Raw genomic sequence first — 16,684 nt, 5'->3', positions numbered from 1 at the left:
TGCACTTTCTTTTTCTTCTTTCTCTTTATTCCTTTCTCTCTTTTCTTCATGTTTTTTTCTTTACGTTTGAGATATATGAATTGCCTAGATTCCAAATAGTTTTGATTTAGGGTTATTAGCATGGGCCAGTTTCTTGATTTTTATTTTTTTTAGATGTACTTGCCTGCACATCTTTCTTTAAATACATCATTGAAATTGTCCTACTTTTGTGATGCAGTCCAGAGAAGAGTAAATATGTAGAAACAAGAAACATTTTATCCATTGATACCAGTGGTGCTTTGATCCATTAATCCCTCTGGAACTTTAGCATGCCAAACTTTTATAGTTGATGGTTTTTCTGTTTAGCACTAGGCTAACACAATGCTTATAGACAATCACAAATGTAGACACTTGTAGAGAGCAATGGAAATGACTGTGGAGAAACTAGGCAGAGACAATGTCCCCAAAAACATGCGTTAAGCCTGGGGAAACAGAAAACGTGACAAAGAAACTCAGACTGACTTCTCTCTAATTCACCAGAGCATAAGAGGGAGGGAGGGAGCGAGGGAGTAGAAAATTCAGCATTCTGTTCCTAGAACTTACATCGATAAAGCAGAGTTCCAGTCAGACTTGTGACATCTGTTTCCTGACCTGGTCTACCTTCAAAGGGCTGACAACATTTGACAGAAGTCATATTCACCAGATTTTGCAGTTCTGATTTTTATTCTATTTTTAAACATAACCCCCATTCTCTCCCTTTTAGGATGAATCTGAATTCCGAGATAAGCTTACCCCAATTACAATATTCATGGAATATCAACTGGATTATAAAACTGCTCTGGATTCTACTGGTTTACAGCCCATCCTCAACCAGTTCACTCCTGCAAACATTAGCAGACAGGTATAAATCTGGGCGATGTAATACACATTTTTCTTTTGGCAACCAGCAAGTTTTTTTTTTAAGGTTATTAAATTTGAAGAAATGTAAATATTTTAACAAATTCAATGTATTTCTTCTTTGCATGTTGCATTAGAGTGGAGGTTGAGATTATCCCATTTCTGGGTCTCAGAAAAAGGAGATCCTTAACGAGTCTCTATTTTCCCCAAATCATAGACTTCTTTAGAAGGGATATTAACTTTTTTTTCCCCTTTGAGTTAGTTTTTCTGACCAAGTTCTCCAGTGGTACAGTCTTCTCTTTTTAAAAGAAATAGTAATTCTTGAATGTCACTTTCCCACTTTCTGAGTTGGAGAGCAGAACGCTGTTTCTTGAGCCAAGCGTGCAAGCACTAATTCGGAATTTTGCTATTCCTCCCTGTTACAAAATTCATTCGACAAGAAAAGGTTGCTACTTAGCTTAGCACTAAAGTAAAATGAAGGTGAGTTACATCAGTCATCAGTACTCTGGCAAAGCGAGAACAAAGAGTCAGGTATTTCGTGTTTATTTTTAATTTTTCTCTATTTCTGTAGGCTCATATTCTTTTGGACTGTGGGGAAGACAATATCTGCCGTCCGGATTTAAAAGTGACAGTTGACAGGTAAATTCTGATCAAGAATTGATTTTTTATTCTAGAGGTGTATAAATATGATTAACAAATGAGTAAATAAGCACAAATGTAAAGGCTGAGAGCATAAAAACTGAGATTGGCAAGGCAGGACCCAGTGGTTCTCAAACTAGAGGGAGTTGTTAGGTTCATGTGTCTTAGCAATTGCCATCAAGCTATCAGGCAACCAGCCAAATATCTCTTAATTTGGAAGCGTGGAAGGCAGAAACTCCAGAGAATAGATGATAAGGTCTTTGACTTCTCTACACTGCAGTGGGCAATCATTTGTAATGATAGGCTTCATTCTTGTCTGCAGTAATTATTCTGATCTAGCTAAATCATGTCTGGGAAACTTCTGCCAAGCTAGCTGAGTGTTGAAGTAATGGTGAAATGTTTGGAGTTCTGTGATTTAGTGCCCAGCTTGGATTCGGCAACATTGACTCAATTCAGCATATCATACCTTAACTTTTTAAGGTGAGAAATGAAAGACTTTTTAGCCCATGCCCACAGCCCCGTCACCTTTGCCTCACATGAGTAATAAAACTAGGAAGCTTTTATTTAAATATGGTTTTCTGTTTTGTTTACACTGAGAAACTCTGCTGATTGCCTTCCTAACAAGCAAGACAGTATATCACTTTTGGAAGAAGTCATGATGTTAAATAATAGATAGCTAGAGTTAACTATAGTTTTCTGCTTTAGATGTCCAGGAAACTGTAGTTAATTAGAGACTTTATGATTTAAATTAAATTAAATTAAATTAAATTAAATTAAATTAATTAAATTAAATTACCTGAGAGAAATTTAAATAAATGCATTCCTGGTCCCAGAATAGTTTCGTATTTTAGTTTCTTAAGCCGCAGTACAATCATCCAAATGTGCAACTGTTGTAGTAGTTTTATACTACACCTGTTGTGATGCAAGAAATAAAATGACTTAGAGATTAAACTCCAGGTAGGCAACAAAGTATATTTAAAGAAAGTACAATTTTAAAGAAAAGTCATTTTGCCAAAGGAGAGGAAATAGGCAATAGAGACAAGTTCTGTTGGAACCTTCTTCTTTTTTTCCCTCCATGTGGTCCATGTGTGGCTTTTAATGTGCATATTTAAAATATATATTTACCACCACTAACAGCAATCTTGAATCTACAGGAGGAAGAACTGATACAAACAGGCAAAACTTGGAATGTTATAGGCAATTAGAGTTAAGATTTATCTTCCTCCTGTCATTTCTCTGATCTACATTCATTTATCCCAAATTGCCTTAGCCTAAAAAAAGCAGTGAAAGGGGCAAAATGTGTTGGGACTCAAACATGGATTTGTGTGTGATATAAAAGTGGTCCCCATAACTTCATTAATTGTTCCTAAGCATAAAGATGGCTTTGGATACTTTTACCTAGCCCAGGACAGTGCTGTTTGTATATGTAATATAGCCATGAAGGCCTTGGAGAAGATATTCAGATGCCGTGATGTCTCTATACCTACAGAGATTAGAACAGTTCAGGCAATGATTCCCTGTGAGACTGTATGGAAGTGAAAGTTGGACTTTGAAGAAGCCAGAGAGAAAGAGTATTGACACCTTTGAACATTGGTGTTTGAGAAGACTCCTGAGAATACTTTGAACAGCCAAGAAACAAACAAATGACTCATCAAATAAATCAATCCATAATTCTCTCTCAAGGCACAAATGACCAGGCACAAATTATCCTACTTCAGACACATTATGCAAAGACCTAGTTCTCTAGAGAAGGCTCTAATGCTGGAAAAGGTGGAAGGAAAGAGAAGAGGAGGATGACCAGCAGCAAAGTGGATGGACTCAGTTGCAGTTGTGATGGGTGCACCACTGGAAGACCTGACAGGCCAGGTTAGGGACAGATCATCATGGAGAAAATCTATCTATGTGGTCGCTAAGAGTTGAAACTTGATGGCACATAATCAAACAATCATGCCTAGGATCATAAACTTCTTTTAAAACCTAGGATGACTCAAGGCAGCAGAATTCAGGAGTCTCGCATGGTTCAGATTTCCTCTGAAATATATAGCAAAGGATGGTTGTGTTTTTACCTCTTTGGGAGCTTTCAGAAAGCACCTAATTGTCTGTTAATAGTAATAGAAACAGAAAGCTAGAAAAAGCTCTTTATCTTCTCTCATTGTTACTGGTCGTTATCAAATGTATGGGAACTTAATGTATCACTGCCTGTGAGTTTTGCATTTGTATTCAATGAAAATCTAGTCTGCTCCTGTGCTTCAGAGTACTTCTGAAAAGAACTCTACTGAGGTCCCTTGGAAAACTGAGGTCAGCAGTTTTCCAAGCTGACATTAGACTACAGGTCTCCAACCTAGCAATTCGAAAGCATGCAAATGCAAGTAGATAAATAGGTACCCCTTCGGTGGGATGGTAACAGTGTTCTGTGACTGTCATGCTGGCCACATGACCATGGAAGCGTCTTTGGACAGCACTGGCTCTTCGGCTAAGAAACGGAGATGATCACCACCCCCTAGAGTCAGACACGACTGTTCAGGGGAAACCTTTACCTTTACTTACATATTTGGAAAAGTACATTGATCAAGAGGACTCACTTTTATTTTGTCTTTGTCTGTTGCAGTGATCAGAAGCAAATCTACATTGGGGATGACAATCCATTAACCCTAATTGTCAACACCCAGAACTTAGGCGAGGGAGCCTATGAAGCTGAACTCTTCGTAACCATCCCACCTCAAGCAGACTTCATTGGTATAGTTCGCAACAATGAGGTAAGTCTTATGGGCCTACAGTGAGTGATCTGATTGTTGCTACTCATTGGAGCAGTAGCTCAAAGCTTCAGCTTATGCTTTCAGTATAGAAGGTCCCAAGGTCAGTTCCCAATCCAGCTATTCTTCTCTACATTATGTGAGAGCTAGTTCTCATACAGTCAAAAGTAAACAGCCTGAGAACAGATTTGCCTATTACCCAAACACAGATGGAAACCAGGCCTCCTTCCCCAAAGAGGGGACCATCCAGCCCAGTCGTTGTAATACGAGATGGGCGGGGTAGAAATACGATAAATAAATAAATAAAATTGTTTGGGCAGAAAAAAGGCGCAAAATTTTTAGTCTTGATTTCATTAAACATTTATCTCACATTTGATATACCCCAGTTGTTAGAACTGTTTTGTAATGGCTTCATAACTAAACCAATTTATTTGAGCTTTTCTGCCTTTGAAAAGCTATTACTGGGTTTTGTTTTCTTTTGTTTTACATTGTCAGCCAAGGGAAATGTAACATATTGGAATTTCTGTGAATTTTTGATATTAGGAGCCTGGATAGCCACATAAAGAATATAATGAAAGGCTATTGCAGCAAAACCTAAATGTTTAGTGGAATGTTTAAGGGAAGAGGTATCTGTTACTTCTGAATGTCTGTTAAATCCAAATGTATAACACTGGCATCTGTTTACAAAATTTTACATCATTTGCCTAATGATGTAAGTATAATGATGACTGAGGTTGATGGAGGCAGTGTAAATATAAGTGAATAATTTAGACTATGGACTTAATCCACTCTTTCAGGAGAAAGAGCAGATGTGTATTTTTTTCTGTTGCGTCTGAAGACCAATTAATGGGGCCAATTAATTTGATATTTTACTGATAATGATTGTTTCATTATATATATAACAGTTTACCTGGTCTATCAAACAAACTATTGTACCTTGGGTATTTATTTTTGAAAAAAAAATATTTGTATTCATTGCAGGCTCTCGCAAGACTTTCATGTGCCTTTAAGACTGAGAATCAAACTAGGCTGGTTGTCTGTGATCTTGGAAACCCTATGAAAGCAGGAACAAAGGTAAGAATGAATTCAACTGCTTATTTGCTGTCTTTGGAAAAAGAAGGGGAGAACCTATGCATAGGGCTTGCTAGAATGGGATCATTGTTTATAAGAGACAGCATCACACTTTGACTAAGAGCCAATACACAAGCTTCAGTCTCTTTCTGGATGTTGCCTATTATAACCTATGTATCTTCTTTTGTGTTAAAGCTCTCAGCTGGTCTTCATTTTAGTGTTCATCAGCAATCTGAGATGGATACTTTTGTCAAGTTTGATCTTCAGATCCGTAGGTAAGGAACGCTTACATCATGTTTTATTATTAAATATGACTATCTGTTACTAATTATTGTTATTATTAATATTTTAACATATGGATAGCCCTATGTTAGGTAAAGGTAAAGGTTTCCCTTGACATAAAGTCCAGTCGTGTCCGACTCTAGGGGGCGGTGCTCATCTCCGTTTCTAAGCCTTAGAGCCGGCGTTGTCCGTAGACACTTCCGGGTCATGTGGCCAGCATGATGACACGGAACGCCGTTACCTTCCCGCCGAAGCGGTACCTATTGATCTACTCACATTTGTATGTTTTCGAACTGCTAGGTGAGCCCTATGTTAAGTGATTAAAATATAGGAGCTTAGTATTTTACTCATATATCCAATTTCATTTCATTAACTTTCATTTCTAGCTTTTCGGCCATTATAGTATCAGAGCTGGAATATTTTAGGGTGTCCTTTTACTTGATAGATTTGATGGTCTTTATATTTAAAGAGTTGTTGACTCTGTTCTAAACCTTTTTTTAAGATGGCAACCAGACTAGCTGTTAAGTGGTTAACTATGGTATTAGTGATAGGAATTTTAGCACGTATTTTTAATTTGGGGAATAATAGCTCACTAGTGATAGGGAGGAAAAATGAAGTGTAGAGTGTTTGTGGGGATGGAAAGTAGAAAAGAGGAAGTGAAAATGAGATAATGGTTCAAGATATGGATCATTCATGATGAAGGAGACTGTAATGGAGGTCAGGAAAGAGTGAAGTCAACATTAGTCCTAATAGTTACTTTGGCCTTTGCCCAGCTTCAGCTCATAAGCCATTTATGCCATACCTAGACCAGGATACCCTGGCAATGATTACTCACACCTGAATCACCAATGGCTGGACTACTGCAATACACTCAATGTGGGGCTGCCTTTGGAGTCAGCTCAGAAGCTGTCAGAATACAGCAACTAGGCTGTCATGGTAGAATAACACCTACTTTATGGTTGTTGCACTGACTACCAATAGCTTCCAAGCCCAATTCAAAGTACAAGTGTACTGGAGGTTCATTTGGCCCATTCCTTCCTTGTATTTCTCAAGGCAATTAAAACTGTTGTTTTTTTTCTGGCCTTGTTGTATGCCGCCCAGACACCATATGGTAGTTTACAGACTCTAAATTTTACACTTCTACACCAAACTGGGAAAGTTTACAGATACTGTAGGATAAATAAACATCCTGAAAACATCTAATTTTGGCAACATAAATTTGTCCTGCATAACTAATACATTGTTCTTTAACCACAGAGGTTTAATTTTCAACATATATGCTTGCATGTGTTGTAAAAGTAATATATTGATTTGCATGCAATTAAATGGTGGCTAGAGGAGGAGGAGGAAGAGAAAGAGGAAGAGGAGGAAGTAAGTTTAGATAATGGATTACATTCTTATTTCAAATTTCTTCAACACCAGTGAAAATGAAACATCTGAACAGAGACAGCCTAACACATTGGGATGTTTGAGACAAAAGACTCCAAACAGCAGTCCTTACAGATGCAACTATGAAAAGAAGAGCAATTCTGTCATCCTTAGTGGGCATCTAGGGGCCTGGGATTTTTCAGACTACCTCCTCTGAGGAGGGTATCCCATTTATATACTTCCTCTTCGATGTTCTACATGATGTCCTGCAAGTTATGGCATCTCTGATTCTGGAACTCCAGTATCAAAGAAGACAAAGAGGAAGCATTTCTGGGTGTGTCTGGGATAGTTTTCAGATTCCACATGTCCCTGTTCCCCAGGAACTTCCTCACATGGGATTGCAACAGACTTGTTTCTTACCTTTCCAATGAGAGCAGCAGGAGGGAACACTTAGACACATTTTAAAAAGAATGGAAGAAAAGACAGAAAGGAACAGGAAAATGAAGCTCCTGAATAACATTCAGGGGTACATCTTTTGCACAGCCAAACTACTGAATATGATGGCATATCATAACTTGAATCTTACCGTGTAACTGCATTACTCTACAGCTCCAATTTGTATAACAACCTAAGCCCAGTGATCTCATATCAAGTGGACCTGGCCATTTCAGCTGCTGTAGAAATCAGAGGGTGAGTGCTGATCCCATCACAGCCTCTGCCTTGATCTGATAGTGTGGGGGTTCTGCTCCATGTCCCGTGTCCAATCATCCTTGTTTGTTCCTCATCCAATTTAGGGTCTCTTCTCCTGATCATATTTTCCTCCCAATTCCCAACTGGCAACCGAAAGAAAATCCAGAAACAGAGGATGACATAGGGCCTCTAGTCCAACACATCTATGAGGTATGTTGGTGCTCAGGATGGTAAATAGTAAGCATAGATACAGGGTTGTTGTTGTAGGGAAAATAGAAGGAGGAAGGAATATTAGGTGTGTTCGCCGCCTTCAGTTACTTATAAAAATAATAAAGGTGGAATAAAAATTAGACAGACAGACAGATCCTGGAGATGTAGAAAGCTTTTTTTCACCTTTATCTCTTGTTGCACCAGTAAGCTGATCAAATGACCCGGTGGGCAGTCTACCAGTTTCCAGAGGAAAAGCCAAGCACCTCCTTCAGGCACTCCTTTACTCCTGCTTCCTTCAACCTTTTGCCCTCTGAAAGTGCTGGATTTCAACCCCAACATGCCCCAGCCAGGATGGCCAGTTCAACAAATACATGGAATATTACAGCCTGCTGTAACCATGCATTTACAGTATCAAGGCTATCTTTCTGCTCTTCTCTATCCCAGGCCTGTTTAGGTCCATTAAGCTAAATGCAGCCCATACATTGCCACATTGTATGGGCTGATCTGCATGGTCAACCATGTATATATGGCAGTAACCATTTCTCAGTTGGAGGAATGTGTAGTGTCATCCTCTATCCACCCCCAGCCTACTAGGGAGGCAACCTTCACCAGTTGTTTTATACTATGCATTGATTATTTGTTTATTTGTTTGTCAAATTACTAAAGCCAGCCAACTCCATAGCAACTCTGATCAGTGTTTCTTAACTTGCACTGGCAAAAGTAATGCAATCCAGTTCACCAGCTGCATTTCATTTCATAGTAGGCAAATGAAATGTGTGGCAAGAACACTCTGTCTCTCCAGTCACTGGTCACTGCCCTGCACAGCTATTTTGTCCAGGGCTTCAAGCTGCCTGCCTCCTTCTGAAAAGTCCTCTCCCTCTGTTGGTTTGTTTTATTCTTCATTTCACCACTGGACTGTCGAGCTGTTTCTCTGTGACCATTTCTCCTGGTCACTTCTGCCCCATTCAGCCACCTGGTCATGATGTGATTAAATGGGTAGAAAAAGAGCCAAAAACTGAGAGAGAAAGAGATGGCCAGAATGTGAAATGCTGGAGTGTTTTTGTTTTTTTAAACAAGTTCATTGGTGAAATGGTAAAAGGCTAGGCTTTTTTTTTTGAAGTTCACTGATGGAAAGGTGAAACATGGACCTTTTAAATGTTTTTTACCAAGTGAAATTGACAAGAGTTCATTTTGCCAAGTGTCAAAGCAGTGATCAGGTGCCCAGACAACTGGTTCTTTTAGACCCAGAGACAATGATCAAACCAGTAAGTAAGGAGACTTTAAGCTTTATTGTTTAACTGTGGCAGGCAATTTAAAAAGAAACACGAGAAAGCGTTCCAAGCCAGGTGATAAGAAATCTCACTTCAGCTGTTGGGAGCCCCAGTAAACAACAGCAGAGAGTCCCCAAGCCAATTTTCACATAGCACCTGGTACCAGGGTCTGTGGCCAAGCTCCAAACTCAAGAGACAGTCCTAAGGTTTTTATCAAAGTCTGGCCCTAATACCTCATGATCCTGTTTCCATGGTACTTAGACTCCAGGATCTGACCTTGACTAGATAGTTCCAGGGTCTGGGGCGCCTGTTTATGACATAATCCAAGAGCCTGGAAAGCTATACAGATAAGGTAGTGCTAACATAAACGATCTTGGGGTTTTCTCTTCTCCTGCCACGCCACCCCCCCCCCCACATCTAAGTAAAGTGAAAAAAAAAAGCCATCTAAATATTATTATGACGCAGAATGAACTCTAAGCTTCAAAATGTAAAGGAGAAATCAAAATATGTCACTTAAATTCTCAAAATACAATGGTCTTCTGCATTGCTACTACAGAGTTCTCCTGGTTTACCCTTCTTACCCAATTAAAAGGACAAATGGTAAAATGCTGGTATTTCCTTTTTCCTTTTTACCAGTCCACTGGTAGATGAACCAGACAGGAAAGTGTCAAGTATAAGGAGGAATCAACAGAGAGGGGCTCACGCAAAAGGTCTATTGATGGAAGCTGCATGTTCTCAAAGACCATGTTTGGTGCTTGCTTTCCTGATATGGGTAGAAGGGATCAAAAAGCAAGGGAATTCGCCAATCAGAAGTCATGCTAAGAATGCCTGGTGATCACCATGGTGGAACAGGAGAAAGCAGTTGATATCCAGAACTAGCTTTACTTAAGTTAGTTCCATTTCCAGCCAGTTTACGCATGGGAATCAAGCAGCTTATGGTTCCCGTGTAGAAAAGTCTTAAGACTTGCTGGTGGTTGACTAGCTTCATGTAGTAAAATGGAATGCTTAATGGAGTCTCTGTTATATGTAGAGACTGGTTGCTTTTTACTAACTGGGTCACAACTTGTGCAAGCCTGCTTTGACACCTGATCAGTTCATTTAATGTGGTTCATATTAAACTGATTCATTTTCCATTTCCTCATTAGCTTAGAAACAATGGCCCAAGTACCTTCAGCAAGGTGATGCTCAATCTTCAGTGGCCTTATAAATACAACAATAATACTCTTTTGTATATTATCAAATATGAAATTGAAGGACCCATGAACTGTACATCTGACATGGAGATTAACCCGCTAAAAATTAAGGTAAAAGGGAAGTCTATTCAGATTGTCTGAATACCTAGCTCTCCATCTGTCTGTGTGTTAAACTATAAGGATTGTCAATAATTGTAACAATAAAGCATGTTTGGCATCAACACGGGAAAAAATTAAACAGTTTTAGTGGGATAGCAGAGCCACCTGTACTAAGTTGATAAACAGATGTGATCACATTGGTATGACCTATGAAAATAGTTGGAAGAAGCGCTTCAGTCCATAGTTAAAAAGACTGTGGCAACCCTTTGTTTCCATGAAGAATCCTGCCTTCATCCTGTTGGGTTCCATATCATAGCAGTTGATGCCTGAAATATTCTGTGACTTTAGAGGTGTTCCCCAGTACTCTCTAAGATGTAGTTTATAATTTGGGGGTACATGAATTAATATCATTCATCCCCGTCCTTCTTCTGGCTTCCTTATAGTATGTTGGCTGCCTCAGTGTTGTATGTGGGTGAGAGAGCAAGGCACAGTATATTCCAGTGGACCACACAGTGTTATATCCACAAATAAATATGGATTAACAGCATTTAGGGATTGTCCAGGAAATGTGCCAGTAATCGAACCTACCTTGATGATACAGGTGTCAAATTCTCAGCAAGATGAAAGGAATGAAACGCTGAATGGAGAAGATAACCGCAATCACCAAATCAACCGGAGAGATCTAAGCGTTACAGAGGAAGATGTCCAAACTTTGGTAAAGTCTATGTGCTAGTTACTTTGCAAGTAGTCCCTTGACAATATTTTAGAAGAAGTTTAGGCTATGGATAACAGTATGACAGAAAATAAGTGCTGTTGCTGAACAAGTTGGTAGTACAGCTGCTTCTGCTTTAGTTTCTCTCTCTCTTTCTCTCATCCCTAGACCTCACTGACTGATTGTACAACTTCTTTTCTCAGTCAGCCAGTCATAGGGAACCTAACTGCCTGCTTGCTTACCAGCCTGTCCCTGTCCCTGTCCCTGTCCCTATGAAATTTTTAACTATTTCAGTCTTCAAAGACTGCAAGCGGAATTGAAATTGTCTGGATGTTTTCCAGTGAGTAATTTAAAATGTTAATATTGATGAGAGTCCAATACGATATGATAAGTGCAGAACAGTCCAAATCTTTAGTAGACATTTCTCTTCCTTTATTTTTGGAGACAGAGAAGACTCAGGTATGAGTAGAGTAGAACAGAGTGTCTCTGAATAACCAAACTAAATCCAATGACTTACACCAAGAAGAGTAATATTCTAATGTGGAGTGGGTATTGATGATACACTTCTGTTGCATCGGCTCATCATTTCTCCTTAGCCTATGGTATATTTTCCATCAATGGCAAGTTGAGGTATAGCATGCATCTGGAGAAGAAGTTCTTGCAGTACCTCAACCACTGCAGTGTAGGAAAAGTTGGATCTTAATGGCCCTTACTAGGGATGATTTAACACTGCCTCTTTATTGCACTTCACATTTGATGTGAGATGTGCAAGCTGCTGCAACTGATTTGCCAGCTTAATAACTCATTATCAAAAACTCATTTTCCCAGACATGCCTTGGAACATTGGAGTTCTTAAAAGAATGTACTAAGGACTTCTTTCATAGCTTACTTTCTCACTTCAAGGATGATGCCACCATATTTTTAAAAGTTCTTCATTATAGAAGTGTGATGAAAGGGAAAGCAGTGAAAAGAGACACTGTTGTCCCTCTTGCTTAATTTTGCATGAAGTATTATATGCACAAGATCGCATCATGTGAATGTCAACCAAAAATATAAAATACGGTGTTTTGTTATTACAACCCTGATTTACAGACCAAATAACACAGAGGTGCAGAGACCAATAAAGTCCATTTAAAATTCTCTGATATTTTCCTGCAATTATATCTTCCATCCTTTTTTCTCCTCACTGTAAGTTTGTTAAGAAGGAAAGGGCACACTAGCTGTGCAATATAATTTTATGAGTAATACCAGAGCATCCATGGGCCGAAAGAGTCAAGACAGCAACCACAACCATGCAGTTGAAATTCTGCCCCCTTTCTGCATGGCTCTTACATTATTGCCCCTAAAAAGGGGGCAGGGCTTTGATTGTGTGGTCCTGTCATCAGCTCTTAGGAAAATAATGTGAATTAAAATGAACAGGTAACTGAATAAGTAGATAAAATCAACTTTTCTCTTCATCCTCCTCCTTTTTACATGCCAGGGCTGTGGAAATGCAGACTGTTTAAAAATATTTTGCCAAGTTGGTCGCCTAGAGAGGGGAAAAACTGCAATTCTCTATTTGAAATCTCGCCTTTGGGCTCAGACTTTCATGAACGTAAGTATCCAGTACTGCTCCTGTAGTTACACTCTGTTCCTGAGTAATAACTGACTCTAATATGACATTTCTCCATAATTATTCCCATGACAGAAAGAAAACCAAAACCACTCTTATTCTCTCAAGTCATCAGCTTCTTTCAGCGTCATCGAGTTCCCCTACAAGAATCTTTCCTTTCCTGATGATGTCCACAATTCTACAATAGTAAGCTGTTTGATAATCAAAAGTTGTTTAACATTGATCAGTGTAATTAATCTGAAATGAAACAATAATCTGATCAGCTTCTGCTGTTTTTGCTAGGCAATATTACATAGTTGATAGTCTGACTTATACCCTCTGATTGCATGCTGCTTAAGTGTTTTATTAAATCTGAGCCTTTGTTAAGAGCTTTGGATATGCTCTAAAGACTGCTATCCAGTTTGGACTCTCTTGTTTCAGGAGGAGCAGCTGTGAAATGCAGAATAACACTTGCTTAAGGCTCCTGTTCAGAAGAAATTCCAGCTGTGGCTTGGCAGTCTTATTTGATAGTCAGTGCAGTCCAGAACAGGTCTTCAGTTGGCAAACATGGGCTGTATTTAATTTAGTTCCATAAAAGCCAATAAAATTAAACCAGAAAGCATTGTGCTTTAGAGGGTTTCTGTTTTGACTTTTATAGTTGCCATGCCCATAGTTCCTAAGACATCCCTGTGCACTTGGCCTTCAGCTGGACAGGAGAATCTCAGGCAGAAGGTAGGGTGGAAGATAGGAAGCCCTGAGGCCCTGTCTCCACCCCCTTGTTCAGGTTCAGTCTCCCTGCCTTCTGAATTCCAATTCCAATTCCTCAGTCTTTTAAGCATATCCTTGTAGTCTTAAGGGCTAGAAACTTGTTCTTTTTTCTTTCTGTCAGATGCTTTAGAAATCTTCATTCTGCAGATCCTGCTGCAGCAGAATCAGAGCATCCCCAGATCTTCAGTCATAAACCAGTAAAACCTTCCTTTGTGACTTTTGTTATAGAATATGTAGTTCAGCCTATCAGAAACCCAGGTGGTTACAGATCTTATTATCATGAAGTTCCAAAGTATATCCTTTATCCAGTTTATCTTATCCATTTTTTTCAGTAAAATATGTTGCCCTTTATTTTCTTTTTAGGTTACCACAAACATCTTGTGGGGTATTCAGCCAGCACCTATGACAGTACAAGTATGGGTAATCATACTGGCTGTCTTAGCAGGATTATTACTGTTGGCCCTTCTAGTTTTTATAATGCACAAGGTAAGTGTGTATTTAATGAAATCCTGTCCATGTTCTTTAAATACAAAACTAAAGGTTTGGAATAATTTCCTATTTTAATCCACTGTGAAGACCTTTCATTATGCAGTGAGTATTGTTCAGGGGTTGTGATGAGAAATGGCTCTCCCCAAATAGACTAAGGTTTTTTAATAGATGTCTACATTTAGCTAGTAATTCCTGAGTTTAAAGGAAAGGGGGAGCCTTGAAGGCTGCAACACTGTACACATTAACTTGGTAATAAACTCCATTGAACTCAATGAGATTTATTTATTTTTAGATGGGCATATATGGGATTGCACTCCTATTTATAAAAATGTTCCCTTCTCACCCCTATGGCTGGTATGTGCCTACCTCAATCTCTGGTCGTCTACCAGAGGCCTGGGAGTTTGAGGGTTCTGCGCAGTCTCTTAGCTGTTCCTAGCACTGCACTCTTCTGGACAGAGAGCTCTGATGTTGATCCTGGGATCTGTTGGAGCCACCCTCCCAGCTTGGGACTCACAGCTCCAAGTGCCCCTACCACCAGTGGGACCACTTTGGCCTTCACTTTCCACATTCTCCCTAGTTCCTCCTTCAGGCCCTGGTACATCTCCAGCTTCTCATACTCCTTCTTCCTGATGTTGCTGTCACTTGTCACCACTACATCTATCACCACTGCTGTCTCCTGGTCCTTGTCTACTACCACAATGTCTGGTTGATTGACCAGTAACCACCTATCCATCTGGATCTGGAAGTCCCACAGAATCTTAGCCTAGGATCAATATCAATCAGGATAGATAGACAGACAGACAGATAGATATCAATCTAGAAGACAAATATCCAGTATCCAAATATCCACATTTTTAGGGCATTTAAAAAGGCTGTAGCAATACAAATGAAGTCTTAATTTTCAGCAGAGTACATCGAATTGCCAAAAAGAAGTGGTTTTGATAATTCAGGATGCTGTCTACCACCTATAAAGCCCTTCATAGCATAAAGCCTGGTTATTTGAGGGACAGCCTCTCTCTGACATTTTTTGCTCTTCCAGTAAAATCAGGGAGAGTTGGTGTAATGGTATGTGGGAATGACCTTCAGAGATGGGGTGAGGGGGAGAGATGATGCCTAGGGAACAATCAGATAAGAGAGGGCATAGCCCGCAACTGCATAACAGTTTCCACTAGGTCAGATAGGGTGGACATGTTCCAGGTCCCTTTCCTCAAATGTTGCCATCTCACTGGACTTAAGAAGCATGCCTTCTCCATGCCTGCCCCTGCCCGGTGGAATACCTTCCCCCCAAGATCTGGTAGGACCCTACCTTTCTAGCTTTCCAGAAGGCCTTAAACAGCTGGCTCTTCCCCCAAGCTTTGGGCTAAGGTGAGGCTGGCACCCAGTAAATGTGAAGGTTCAGGTGTGAGGGAGTCCTGTTCTGGGGGGCCTGGAGTTGTTTTGATGCTGGTTGTATGATTCTTTTATTGTGTTTCTGTGAGCCACCCAGGATTACTGTATGTAATATGGGTGGCCATAGAAATCTAAATAAATAAATAAATAACAGCAGGACTCTTTTCTTTTCCATTGCTTGAAAAGGCATAGAAATTGGGGGGAAGGGGCACAACAGCCCTGAGAGAGGAAGCACATGAATCTGTCTTCATCCCTACTTTTATCCTGCCAGTTGTAGCCAGCAAGGAGATTAGATAAGCCAAATGGCTCCGAAGTTGGAGCACTTCAACTTGCAGATAAGATTGACCTGTTAAAATATTGTCCATGGCCATTTGCTATAGTTTTTCCTGGGAAGGAGAAGAAGCTGAGAATTGAATTGAAAAAAACTGTTGATCTCTTGGTGAGCTCAGACTATGGTTTGAAGGTTTCCTGTGGAGATGGAAAATGGCATGTATATATATAATATATATAATATATGCATATATATATATATATATAATATAATACAATATAATGTAATATAATATATTACAATAAACATAAATATACCTGTTCTATGTGAGAGGGTTATACTACTATATCAGATTTTTCAAACTTATCTGATACAATACCCTTAGTCCACATGCTCACTAGGCTCAAGGTTTGTATGGAAAGAAATGTAATGTTTGCTAATATGCACTACATCCCACACCCTGTCTATAATGTCTTCTCCACATCATAGGTGGGTTTCTTCAAACGTGTGCGGCCACCTCAGGAAGAACAAGAAAGAGAACAACTGCAACCCCATGAAAATGGAGAAGGGACCTCAGAGGCTTAAGCAGTGTTTTAGCTGTGTCTTTTACCAAAAGCTTTAGAATTATTGCCAACTTTAGAAATATGCATTTTGACCCTTGAGGGATGGACGGTCGAGGACTGCATAGCAAATGTCTTTTTGCCATTGGCAAAGTTAACTACAAAATGAGTGTGACATAAGTTTGTTTCCCTCATATTAATCACATTCACACTTGTGACTAATACATGTGCACTGATGAATATATTTTAGTGCCACAATTTTGCTTACTGAGGCAAAGTGAGGAAGGGGGGTTGGTTGGTGTTTTGTTTTTAACTTTTTTATTGGTACAACTTGAACTACTCCCCCACTTGCAAACTTGTAGCAACTACATCTGTCTAGAAAACCTGGACATTAACTGAAGATCTGGTCCTGAATCTTCATAGCTGGACTTTCCCAAGGTACTCACCAGTTT

At 39.5% G+C, this 16,684-nt stretch overlaps 1 protein-coding gene across 1 annotated transcript in view; it reads left to right on the top strand.

The window, feature by feature from the left end:
• The window catches only part of ITGAV (integrin subunit alpha V), a 79,212-nt gene extending 62,738 nt beyond the window's left edge, over positions 1 to 16,474 (top strand). Inside the window, exons 18-30 of the mRNA XM_063318092.1 lie at positions 743 to 880; positions 1,448 to 1,515; positions 4,124 to 4,271; positions 5,250 to 5,342; positions 5,535 to 5,614; positions 7,599 to 7,679; positions 7,784 to 7,889; positions 10,306 to 10,464; positions 11,054 to 11,167; positions 12,645 to 12,758; positions 12,852 to 12,962; positions 13,887 to 14,009; positions 16,162 to 16,474. Coding sequence (XP_063174162.1) covers positions 743 to 880; positions 1,448 to 1,515; positions 4,124 to 4,271; positions 5,250 to 5,342; positions 5,535 to 5,614; positions 7,599 to 7,679; positions 7,784 to 7,889; positions 10,306 to 10,464; positions 11,054 to 11,167; positions 12,645 to 12,758; positions 12,852 to 12,962; positions 13,887 to 14,009; positions 16,162 to 16,257 — 1,431 coding nt within the window. The 3' untranslated portion in view covers positions 16,258 to 16,474. The remainder of the gene's footprint in view (positions 1 to 742; positions 881 to 1,447; positions 1,516 to 4,123; positions 4,272 to 5,249; positions 5,343 to 5,534; positions 5,615 to 7,598; positions 7,680 to 7,783; positions 7,890 to 10,305; positions 10,465 to 11,053; positions 11,168 to 12,644; positions 12,759 to 12,851; positions 12,963 to 13,886; positions 14,010 to 16,161) is intronic.
• Positions 16,475 to 16,684: the final 210 nt, after the last annotated feature.

The sequence above is a fragment of the Candoia aspera genome, chromosome 1 (assembly GCF_035149785.1).
Source record: "Candoia aspera isolate rCanAsp1 chromosome 1, rCanAsp1.hap2, whole genome shotgun sequence".
In the NCBI taxonomy this organism is placed as follows: Eukaryota; Metazoa; Chordata; class Lepidosauria; order Squamata; family Boidae; genus Candoia; species Candoia aspera.
Note: the sequence above shows the minus strand (reverse complement) of the source record. Positions and strands in the feature narration are given on the sequence as shown.